Source organism: Manis pentadactyla, chromosome 5 (genome assembly GCF_030020395.1).
Source record: "Manis pentadactyla isolate mManPen7 chromosome 5, mManPen7.hap1, whole genome shotgun sequence".
Taxonomy (NCBI): domain Eukaryota; kingdom Metazoa; phylum Chordata; class Mammalia; order Pholidota; family Manidae; genus Manis; species Manis pentadactyla.
This window is the reverse complement of record NC_080023.1, coordinates 92,740,654-92,752,856: the sequence shown is the minus strand read 5'-3', so window position 1 is coordinate 92,752,856 and position 12,203 is coordinate 92,740,654. Positions and strand designations below refer to the sequence as shown.

Sequence of the window (12,203 nt, the reverse complement as noted above, 5' to 3'; positions counted from 1 at the left end):
ACTCCATGTTGGATATATCATTTGCAAATATCTTCTCCCATTCAGTAGGTTACCTTTTCCTTTTGTTTCATGGTTTCCTTTGCTGAATAAAGGTTTTAATGTGATGTAGTCCCAATTATTTGTTTTTGCTTTGGTTTCCTTCCCTGAGAAAACAGTTTTAAAAAAAAATTGCTTATGCTGATGTCCAAAGTGTACTGCCTATGTTTCTGTATAGGAATTTTATGGTTTCAAGACTTGGATTTCTGTCTTTAGTCCATTTTGAGTTTATTTTTGTATATGGTATAAAGAAATGGTCCAGTTTCATTTCTTTGCATGTAGCTGTCCAGTTTTCCCAACACCATTTATTGAAGACACTGTTTTATTCGTTTTTGTTTCTGTTAATTGATTATTTGTATATAGAAATGCAACAGATTTCTGCATATTAATTTTGTATCCTGCAACTTTGCTGAATTCACTTATTAGATCTCATAGTCTCAGTTTCCTATAGCCTCCAGCTCTCTTGGAATTAAGCCCGAATGATCTTCAAAGCTCCCAGAGTTAAGCCCGACTGCTTCTCAAAGCCAGACATTAGGGGTTGTGTTCTGAGGCAGATCCTCCTGCATGGTGTACTCAGTGTGGAGCTGGATCCCCTCACTCCTCAGAGGGCCTCTGCTTCCTCCTGCTTGTGGGTCACTTAAGCCCGTGGGTTTGGTCCTTGGCCACATCTCTGCCCCTCCTACCCTTCTTCATGTGGCTGACTCTTTAAATCTTGAGTTGTGTCAGAGCCTTTCTGCCGGCCTTCAGAGTGAGCTGCACTATGTGTAATCACTGCCTTCCTCTATCTGTGGGAGCAAGAGAGCTCAGTGTCCTCCGACTCTGCCACTTTCCCAAGTTCATCATCTAGCCAAGTTTTGGATAAAAGTGTCAGAGTATTGCCAATAAGCTGGAGAGCTTTCCATCTTTTTCTGCGTTCTGGAAAAGTTTAAATAAGAGAAAAATGGTCTTTTTAAAAAGAGCTGGTAAAACTATTGGGGGAGGGGTTGAAATCTTTAACTTTTCTATTTCTTCTTAGCTATTATTTGAATTTTCTGTCACTGCTTGAGTCAATTCTGATAATTCTATTTTCTTTGAAAATCCAGTTCTTCAAATTATTTGATAAGTTACACATGCTTTTATCCCTTAAGGTTCTAAGTGACAAGCCACCAAACCGACTGTGGCTAACTTTAGTAAAAGAAAGTTCATCTGGAAGGTAATGGGATATTCACAGTATTGAGAGGAGGAAGGCACTAGACCAAAGAGCTAAGGACGCTCAAGAAGGAATCACAGGGAAGTTTATCTTCTGGCTGGAGCAGTGTGACACGTAGGCTGCTGCTACTCTGCTGCAGGAAATGATTCCCAACCGTTCCTTCTGCCATCTTCTCACTTAACTCAGGACCCAAACCAGAGAGAGAGAGAGAGAGACTCTGCGATTAGTCCCAGGGCCCTCAAGGGAATGGAAAGACACTGGATATGGATTTCTCAATTTCTATTTTGGAAGGTAGGTGACTGGAATTAACTCTCCCATCAAAACAACCCATAATAGAAAAAAAGTAATTCCACAAAGAAAACTGGGAACCTATTATGAAGAAAAATGAATGTTGGCAGCTCCCTAAAAATGTCCACTTCAATAGATTTCCTGTAAAATTGCTTTACTCTCTTTTTTATTTCTCAAAATGACTCTATTTATCAAGCTCTAATACTTTGTTATTTTCTAGTTTATTTACAATTGCTTTCCTTTCTATCACTTTTGATTCCTTTTATTGTTTTGTAATAGTATCCTGAGTTGTATGCTTAATGCATTCTTTTCAGTGTTTTTATCATGAAATTTTAAAATATAATTTGAATATATTAATGTCTAGTCTTTTGTGTTGTCTGCTTTCTAAACTTAAAAATTCCACCCCTTACCTGAAGTTTAATATTTGTTCCAATCAAATTTCTTTTAGAGATATGAACCTTGATTCTAGTTTTAACAATATTATGAAGTATATGAATAAGAATTTGGCCAGGACAACTGAAACTATTCTAAATATTTGAAGCAGAAAAGAGGATCAGAAATTGTTTACATTTACATGGGATGAGCAGCAATGCATTCACAGTTTTTCTGTAGGTCTTATCTCCTATCTTCTGTCCTAGTAAAGTCTGAAGAGACCTTGATTACCTGGACTTCCTGTAAAATATTACATTGTTCCATTACATTTATGGCATTACCTTGACCTAGAGCAGATAAGCAAAACCTTCCTTGAGAGGGGAATCAGGAAACTCCCCTCCTTATCTTTCAGAGTCCACCATTGGCACCTTCTAGATCTACTTTCCAAGCATGGTCCAGGAGAGGCTCTTTCAAAATTGCAGTGCAACTCCTCCTTCAAGGAAGGTTTTGCTGCCTACCTGTAAAGAGTGGTCAGCAGACACTTCTTCTGACAGAAACTGTTTGTCAGACCTTCAGCTACAGAGAGCAGCTTCACCTAAGGGCATGCCTTTCTTCAGCACCCTACACCAGGTGACTGGGCAAGGCAGAGTGTCATGGTCCAGCCATTTCTGCCTGACACAGGGACACTGACAGGCCACACTCACCCCAGAGCTCCCCATAAGCTGGCTCAGGCTGTTTTTCTCTCTGCTCAATCATGCTCTTCCTCACAGTTTGGGTTCTCCTGAAGCAGACACAAAACAGAGTTTGGAGGATGAGGTACTTTCAGTGATCAACTCCCATGAAGTAAAGAGAGCATTCCTGCCATCACAATGCATTTCACAAATACAAATGGTCCTGCAGTATAGTCGATGCTGTGGTAAGAATACTTGTTTATCAAAGTTCTCTGTGCTCAGGGAAAACAGCTTGGTCACAGCACAGCCTATGCATGGTTAAGGAACTGTTTTGTTTAGGATTTTTTAATGTACTCAGAAGAGCCTTCACTATAATGTGCATCTACTTCCTACCATCTCCTAGTCTTCAACATTAAGGAAGAATACTATAATTTTATTTAACAAATAAGATGTTTTCCCAGTGTAGTTTCTTTCTTCCCTAGGAAACTGAATTGAGGCATTGTGCAGTAACAAGGTGGGGAAATCAGTTTCATCTGGAGGAAACACAGTCCCTATTGGTCACCGCCCTCAGCTATTTACTGGGGAGGTCTTTTTTGGTTTCAGTTACGGTAAAACTCTGGATTTTTGCCAGAATTCTCTACAAGTTCAAAAGTACAAAGCTCTTTAGGAGACTTTCTCTTTTTAAATATTTTTTCAGAGGTTAAAAATTAAATTTCAAAAGAATATCTGGGGGCAGAGAAGAGTCCACAGTAGAGACACAGACCCTGAATGTCTACAACATGAAGCTTGCTCGTGTTATTCTGTTACTTTTGTGCTTCTACTTAAGTCTTTGCAAGGTAAGTAATTCAATATTTGTGCAAACTATTTTAAGTAGATACTTTAATATTATAAAAATACAGAAAAAAATCATAAAGATAATATTCTAACTTAGAGATTACGTAGTTCAGTTACACAGTGGCAGTATACAGTCAATAAAAGAGGATTTTAATGTCCTGAAAGAGCTTTAAGAAATTGCCTTTTTTCATATGCTCTTATCTGTGCATAGAAATGGAAAGAACACGAATTTTACTGATATAGATCTGTAATGGACAGAGTACTCATGTTAAACCTATAAGCATTTACCAAGGTCCTTCCATGTGCGAGGTAGAGTGCCGGGCAAATGGCAAGATGGAGCTCCTCCTCCAGGAGCCTTTGGTAACAGTTTGGAAAGATGATGTGAATGTGCCAATGAGGAAATAAGATTTAAATCACATTTGAAAACACAAGAGAAGGAACTGTTACAAGTTATTATCATTTAATTGCTAGAAATGGAACAATTATTATGTGTCAAAGGATTTTAATAGAGGAAAAATCCCTTCCTACTAGAAGGTCAGGAAGCATTTATAGACCAGGAGGGATTTGAGCTAGACCTACAATTCTGGATTAGATTTGATCAGTGCAGAGAAAGAGGAAGTGATTTCTAGCCTTTCCAGTTTGGAAAAGCAGCAAATGCTATGGCAGAAAGATAGCAAGTCACTCGGCTCCTATAGAAGAATAAATCCATTTGATCAAAGTGGAGAATTTGTGGGCAACTCAGAGAGTTAAATTGAAATTACAGATTGTATAGCCAGGTTAGAAGTTCATCTTTTGAGGTTAGAAATGTTTAAGACATTTAGATGCTTAGATTGCCTACTTTTGTGATCAAAACATTTTGAAACAGTATTCCAAAAACTGTTTTGTCTTACTGCCACTTTATAGAAGTAAATATTTTTTAAAACTACCTAAGTAACCACAATTACATGCTTGAAGTTTCTTGTAACTTCTAAAATAAATATGCAGTGTTTGTAACAGAGAACAAATAGAAATAAACTAAGCATTCATTGATAAGAAACTGATTATCTTACCCCCATAAATGAACTATCATGTAGCCATTAAAGTGAGGCATTCTATATTTATTTTTTAAAAATAGCCTTACTAAAATCTTATTTTTGCTAAAAAAAATTTACACACATACAACTGCTTATATAAATGGCAATTTAAAAGTTCGTGGAAGGTATGTATCAAATAGATAGTAGTTGGTATCTCTGTGTAGTGGGATTACTGGTGATCTTTATTTTCTCTTTCATACATTTATTAATCTTCAGAATTCAGAAATTCTCTGTTTTGTTCATTCTTCGTTTTTATTTTTTAAATAAAAATAAGTGGGTGTTACTTTAAAATAAGAAAAAATTGGTTTTGGAAAGAAGAGACATTTCAGCCACGTTTTTGATTCCTGGAACAGAAACAGAATAAAAAACAAAACTAAAAATAGTATTTCACTTACAGAAATGAAGAGCCTCTTTCTTTTCCTGACCAATCATCCAACATTAAAGTTGTCTTCATATATTTAAGAAATATTTTGAGAGAAGTTACCATATTTGTGAAAATTTCAGAACTTCCTAAAATATTTGTTTATAAAAGAATACTAGGAAATAACCATTTTTAAATGGAAGTTGCTATAGAGACAACATAAATGTGTTCAAAGAAGTTTTAAAATGTATCCACATTTTCAAAGTGAAATAAAGTATGTAGAGCTAGAAGAGATATTGTCACTTTGAAAGCATGGAGCAGATTTCATTCTAGAGAGTGAAAAGTCTCACCCCCTTTTTATATCAAAACATTTTGATCGACTGATTTGAAGGTGGATTATGTCAACAACAGTGTGGCAGTGGAATAGACTTAAGTTGTTTTAAATAATGAAATGAGAATTCTGGTTTTATTGAACTTCCCATACAAAGAGGTAAGGGGACTTGAGAAAGAATGGGAAGGCCCGAACACAGAGGGGAGTGTCTGCTATATTAATAAGCAAGGGATGCTAGGAGGGAAGCCAAGTGTTTCAGTCAATAGAGTCATCTACTGTGGTAGTACTGCCTTATGACTTAATTCCTGATGGAAACCTTACATTTTTTTTCCTTATTTAGAGATTTGTTTTGTTTTGTTTTTGTTAAAATATCATTGATAAACACAATCTTATGATGGTTTCATGTAAACAACACAGTGGGAAAACCTTACATTTTTATTTTACCCGAAAAGTTTACTACAAACCTTGGTTTATACGGATGGTACTTTGGAGAGAAAGAACTAGGGTGATGTTCAGCAGAGTGACAAGAGACTGGAAAGAGATTATGCACAAGAGGCCAAATACAATGCAGGAAATGAGGTTTCACCAAAAAGGGCAGCATGGGCAAATCCAAACATTTGTCCCTACACACAAACACACACACACACACACCAACAGAAACATCAAGCAGACTGAACCAACTTTGTCAGAACTCCAGTTATCCGCCAATGGCCTACAGCACCCATCCATGCAAAGGTGAAGAACTTAAAAATGGTAGGGAAATGTGGCATTTCCACTTGCCCTTACCCTACCCTGCCCCTAGCTCAGTGGTGAGCTCGAGGATGGCAGTCCACATTCCCAGTGTGAAGCTCTAGTCTGTGCTCTAGAAGCAGAGCCGACTATTTTTTTAAAACTGTGTTTGTTCTAATGTGCCTGGGGGCTACTTGAGAGACTAATCCAATTTTCTTGTCTCTGCTTCATCTGAGAACGCAGAGGGAATGGCAACAGGCCTTCCTCAAAAGCATGACAAGGCAAACAACCTGAAGTCATGTGGAGCAAAAAATTACGGTTGAGACAAATATTACAGTGCCAAAGCCTAGAAGAAAAGTTAGGGGAGAGTTTCCATGGGAAATTAGGGCATTTAAAGCCCCCTTGTATACTCAGGCTCAGTGCAAGCATGAAATTAGGGCTAAGACAGAATTGTAAATGGCCTGGCTGAATGTTGGAATGTCCCAACACACAGAGCTAACCTGCAAGGTCTGGAAGAGGTTTTTATTGTTGATTTGAAGGGTTTCTTTTCTTATTCTCTTCTTTCTCTTTTTTTCTCCTCTCTCTCCCCTTCCTTTCTGATTCTCTCTGGCTTGTTGTGTTCAAAGAAATCTTCATCTAAACACTAGTTGAATAGTAAAGGCACAGGGGCTTCAGAGACCACACATGACAAAAGACAAACTTGACAGAAACAGTTCAGGAAAGTCACTAAACAAAGTTACAGTCTACCACAGGTAAGAAAAAGCTGAAGAGAAGAAAGATTAACTTCAAGAGTTACTACATTCAAATATTCAAAATTATCAGTCAACAAAAAAGTATGAAGCATTCAATGAAACAAGAAAATACAGTCCATTCACAGGACAAATTAACAGAGATAGTTTCTAAGGAAAAACAGACCCTAGGCTTACTAGACAAAGACTTTAAATCGCCCATCTTAAATGCATTCAAAGAGCTGAAGGAAAACAGGAGGATGATGTATGAACAAATAGATAGCATCAGTAGAGAGAGAAATTCTAAAATGGAATCAGAAATTCTGGAGCTGAAAAATAATAGAATTGAAAAACTCACTAGAGCATTTTCATAGCAGATTCTAGCAAGTAGAAGAGTAAGTGAACATGAAGATCATCCAGTTAAATTATCCATTCCGAGGAAAGGAAAGGAAAAAGAATGAAGGAAAATTAACAGGGCCTAAGAAATCTGTGGGATACTGTCAAATATAACAATACATACACAAGGGGACTCTCAGGATTAAAAGAGAGAATGGGTCCAAGAGAATATTTGAAGAAATAATAGCCAAATTTGATAAAAGATAGGAATCTGCAGATTCAAGAAGCTTACCAGCCCCAAGAAGATAATTCAAAGAAGTCTACATCATTATAATGAAATTATTAAAAACCAAAGAACAAAACAGAAAATCTTAAAAGCAGAAAGAGGAAAGCAACTCATCATGGGCAAGGGATCCTCAATAAAATGAGCAGTATCTTTTTTTAATCAGAAACCATGGAGGCCAGAAGAGAGTGGGATGACATTTTTAAAGTGCTGGAAGAAGAGAGCTGCCAGCCAAAAATTCTGTATCTGGCAAAGCTATCCTTTAAAAATGAGGTAGAAATTAAGATAAACAAAAGCTTATGGGATTAGTTGCTAGTAGACCTATCTACAAGAAATGCACTAAAGAAAGGGAATCCTTCAAGCTGACTGAAAGGCCACTAGACAGTAACTCAAAGCCATAGGAAGAAGTCTTAAAACTCCAGTGAAGGGAATTACCTTCATAAGGGAACATACCTCAGATATGTTGCAGGTTTGGTCCAGAACCACAATAAAGCAACTATCACAATAAAACAAGTCAAATGAATTTTTTTGGTTTCCCACTGCATATAAGTTATGTTTACACTATACTACTGTCTATTAAAGTATGCAATAGCATTGTTATTAAAAAAGTGTACATACCTTAATTTAAAAATCCTTTGATGTAAAAAATGCTAACCATCATCTGAGCTTTCAGTGAATTGTAGTCACTGATCACAGATTGCCATAACAAATATAATGATGAGAAAGTTTGAAATATTGGTGAGAATTACCAGAATGTGACATAGAGACATGAAATGAGCAAATGCTGTTGGAAAATGGTGCCAGTTGACTTGCTCGACACAGGGCTCACCTCAAGTTCCTTTTTCTGCACCACAGTTTGGAAACTCCTTCAAGACAATCAAATGGAACAGATGTGGGGCTAACCTCATTTGTTTTTTAACTCTCAGGGATTACCTCTGTTTATTATTACTACTGATTCTACAGGGATTATTTCTGATGTCCAGTGTCTTGAAAATCATTGTTTTCTATATTTTGTCCATTTCTTGGTTGTTTTAGGCTGAAGGGTAAATCTGGTCCCTATTACTCTATCTTAACTTGGAAACAGAAGAATTCCCTTTTAATTTATTTAATTTACATAGCCACATTTTGTTAGTGGCTATCATATTAGTAGCACAGTTAACAATTGCTGAGGTTGCTGGTTGAGTTTGAAAATACAAACATAAACCTCAAATAGCCAATTATTTTTTTACTTATCCTTTAATAGACATTATATTATAAATGGAATTTAATTCAGTCAGCTCTCTGTTTAGCCCTGATAACAGACACTTTCATATATACAATGTGCTGGAATCTTCAATCTCACTTCAGGTATAGTTCCTATTTTCAAAGTCTGTGTTATTACATTTTCCTAAATTCAAATCAATTAAAAATAAACAATGATGTCACAATGAATAGTAAGGATGAAGAAACAAACAGGTTAGTTATTCTAATAGCCATTGGAATTTTTACTTTTAAAATATAAAATAGTAAAACAGTGCAGACTGAAAGGTGAAATCTTTTATCTGCTGAAGGCAAACAATGGTTCAAACAGGAAATATTTTACTGAATTTGAATATCTTTAAAATGAAATTTATTCTTTTTTATTAACTGTATATAACTGTATATAACTGTTAAACCATAACATTACTCATTCTACAACAGACCTATATACAAGTATATATACATTTTCATTGAATACATTAATGTAATTAAAAATAATTGTTCCTTATATTGTACTATGTATTTCACTTTTTACTTTAATATTTTTTATAAGCATGAATATATATATATATGTGAATTTCAACAAAATTAAATGTTTATTTACATTTTTCTGCACACACATTTTTTAAATTGAAGAATAGTTGATATACAATATTATATTGGTTTTGGGTGTAAAACATAATGATTCAATAATTATATACATTATGAAATGCTCACCATGATAAGTTATCATCTGTCACCATATAGTTATTACAATATTGACTGTCTTCTCTATGCTGCAATATTCATCCCCATGACTTATTTATTATGTAACTGGAAGTTTGTACCTCTTAAACACCTTCACCTATTTTGCCCATTCCCCCTGCTCACTCCTCTGGCAGCCACCAGTGTATTCTCAGTATTTATGAGTCTGTTCCTGGATTTTTTGTTTTGTTTTTAGATTCCACATAAAACTGAAATCATATGGTATTTGTCTTTCTCTTTTTGACTTATTTCACTTAGCACAATATACTTTGTAGGTCCATCCATGTTGTTGTAAATGGCAAGATTACATTCTTTTTTATGGCTGAGTAATATTCTAGTGTGTGTGTGTGTGTGTATGTGTGTGTGTGTGTGTGTGTCACATCTTCTTTGCCCATTCATCTATCTGTGGACACTTCACTCTTCTATGGATACTTAGGTTGCTTCCATATTTTGGCTATTGTAAATAATGCTGCTATAAACATAGGGGTGCATGTAACTTTTCCAGTTAGAGTTTTTGTTTCCTTCAGGTGTGATACCTAGAAGTAGCATTATTGGATAATATGAGATTTCTATTTTTAATTTCTTGAGGAAACTTCATACTATTTTTCCATAGTGGCTGCACCATTTTACATTCCTACCAACAGTGCTCAAGAGTTCTCTTTTCTCCACATCCTCACCAACACTTGTTATTTCTTCTCTTTTTGATAATAACTATTCTGACTGGTTATATTACTGAGGTAATATCTCATTGTGGTTTTGATTCACATTTCCCTGATGATTAGTGACATTGAGCATCTTCTTATGTGTCTGTTGGCCACCTGTATGTTTTCTTTGGAGAAATGTCTATTCAGGTCTTCTGCCCATTTTTTAAACATTTTTTTTTTATGTTGAGTTGTATGAGATCTTTACGTATTTTGAATATTAACCCTTTATCAGATGCATCATTTGCAAATATCTTCACCCATTCAGTAGGTTGTCTTTTCATTTTGTTGATGTTTTTCTTTAGTATGTAAAAGATTTTTAGTTTGACATAGTCCCACTTTTTTATTTTTGCTTCTGTTTCCCTTGCCTGGAAAGGTGTATCTAGAAAGACATTGCTAACGCCAATGTACAAGAGTTTACTGCCTGTGTTTTCTTACAGGATTTTTGTGGGTTTCCTGTCTTGAATTTAGGTTTTTAATTCATTTCAAGTTAATTTTTTTGCATATAAAAGAATGAAACTGGACAACTATTTTACAAAACAGACATAAAATAAACTCAAAATTTGTACATATACAAAAAATAAACTATAAATGGACTAAAAACCTAAATGTAAGACCTGAAACCATAAAAATTTTATATTGCTTACTCTTTTTGAAACGTCCATTTTCTTGTCAATATTTTCCAGGGAAATCATGATTGTACCAGTCAGTTAATATAATAATAATATTAATAATAATACAACCATTACAAATTCTCCAGGGCATACAACTTTATTTAGTATTCTGATCTGCAAGTTAGCTGTAGATCAGCTCATCTAAGCTGAAAGTGGTTCTAGGCTGGGCTCAGCTGGAGTGGTTCCTCTTGGCTGGACTGCCCATGTGCTTGTCAGCTGGGGCAGAGAAGCAAAAGGACAAACCCAGTTACACAAGTACTTTGCAAGCATCTCTTACGTCACATCTGCTGACTTCCTATTGACCAAAGCAAGTCACTGGCCAGGCCTGCTGTTTTCCCACCTCTAGACTCCAGGCCTGCCCCCAGTGAGGGGCTCAGCAAAGGACTGGGAGGGAGGGTGGGCAGAAGAATTGGGGCATAAGCATCATCATATTAGCATTTGTATTGGATCTTACTTGTTCATTTGTATTTTGCCATGCATTTTTCATTTGATCCTCACAACAACTCTGTGAGGATGTTATTTTTATTTTCCACATTTTATGGAAGAGGAAACAGAATCAGAAAGGTCAAGTCACTTACCCAAGATCACATAGCTAGTTAGCAGCAGAAAGGGAAATTTCTACTTTTTTTTACAAAAGCAGAGTGGGGCGGGGGGAGTGGTGGACTTTGCCTTACCTTGTTCATGGTTGATCATTCTTTTTCTTTTGCCTAAAGGATAAAGGTGAAAAACAAAAAAAGAAGCTGCAGAAGAAGACAGAGGTAGGACCATACAGCTGTAAGCTGGGGCTAAACAGAAGATTGTTTTATATTTGTTTTCTAATCACCAACTGTCTGTCTGAAATAATTTAAACTAGTCTTGCCTAGAATGAAAAAGCAAAGTTCACATCAAAATGATTGCTATATCATTACAAATACTATGGAAAAGATTTTTAGAAATAGCCCATACACACAAAAAACAGCAACAGCTGAAAGTTGAATCTATGCTTTGTTGATGAGTAGGCCATAGTAGTAATTGCTAAAAATTTTTGAGCATGTACCCCCAGTATATGTGAATATACATATTTTAAAATAAATACACTGCTGTACAAATAAATGCACCTTTGAAAAGCAAGCACGACTTTAAACACATAAATAATATTTTAATAATTTTCACCATTCATCTTTAATGGAATAATGTCATTAAACACACTTCACTATTTTTGAAAATTTTCATTTTACTTAATAGCATATTAGTTGGAAAAGAAACCTCACAAAGAGCAACATAAAAATTAAACATAAGAAGAGGCTCATCCTTAATGATATTAGATATAAATCTATATTTTAAATAATTTTTTTAACAATACTGATTGGGGGGCAGAGCTGATTTCTTATCATATCTGATTAGCTTTTCATTGGTTTTAATTTAGTGATGTGACTGATGAACAACTTCTACTGGAATTAAAAGTGTAGAATCTCCATTCTGTTATTCATTGGTGTTGCATTTTGGTGTTATTTTCAATCCAGCATTCACTTCATTATATGAATCTCTAAGCCACTTGCCCTTTGTGATTACGTATGCTAAAATAGATCATATAATCTAAAATGTTCTTTAAACAGGCACATTTATATGGTCCTC

The 12,203-nt window shown here is 35.4% G+C and overlaps 1 protein-coding gene across 3 annotated transcripts in view; it reads left to right on the top strand.

The window, feature by feature from the left end:
• The first annotated feature begins 1,402 nt into the window (after nt 1-1,402).
• Nucleotides 1,403-12,203, top strand: part of CFI (complement factor I) — an 80,587-nt gene continuing 69,786 nt past the window's right edge. Inside the window, exons 1-3 of one of the 3 annotated variants that reach the window (XM_036920881.2) lie at nt 1,404-1,516; nt 3,254-3,392; nt 11,303-11,347. In XM_036920881.2, coding sequence (XP_036776776.2) covers nt 3,336-3,392; nt 11,303-11,347 — 102 coding nt within the window. In that variant the 5' untranslated portion in view covers nt 1,404-1,516; nt 3,254-3,335. Of the gene's footprint in view, nt 1,517-3,195; nt 3,393-11,302; nt 11,348-12,203 lie in introns of those variants that run through there. The other 2 variants (XM_057502525.1, XM_036920879.2) reach the window with 2 other exon arrangements.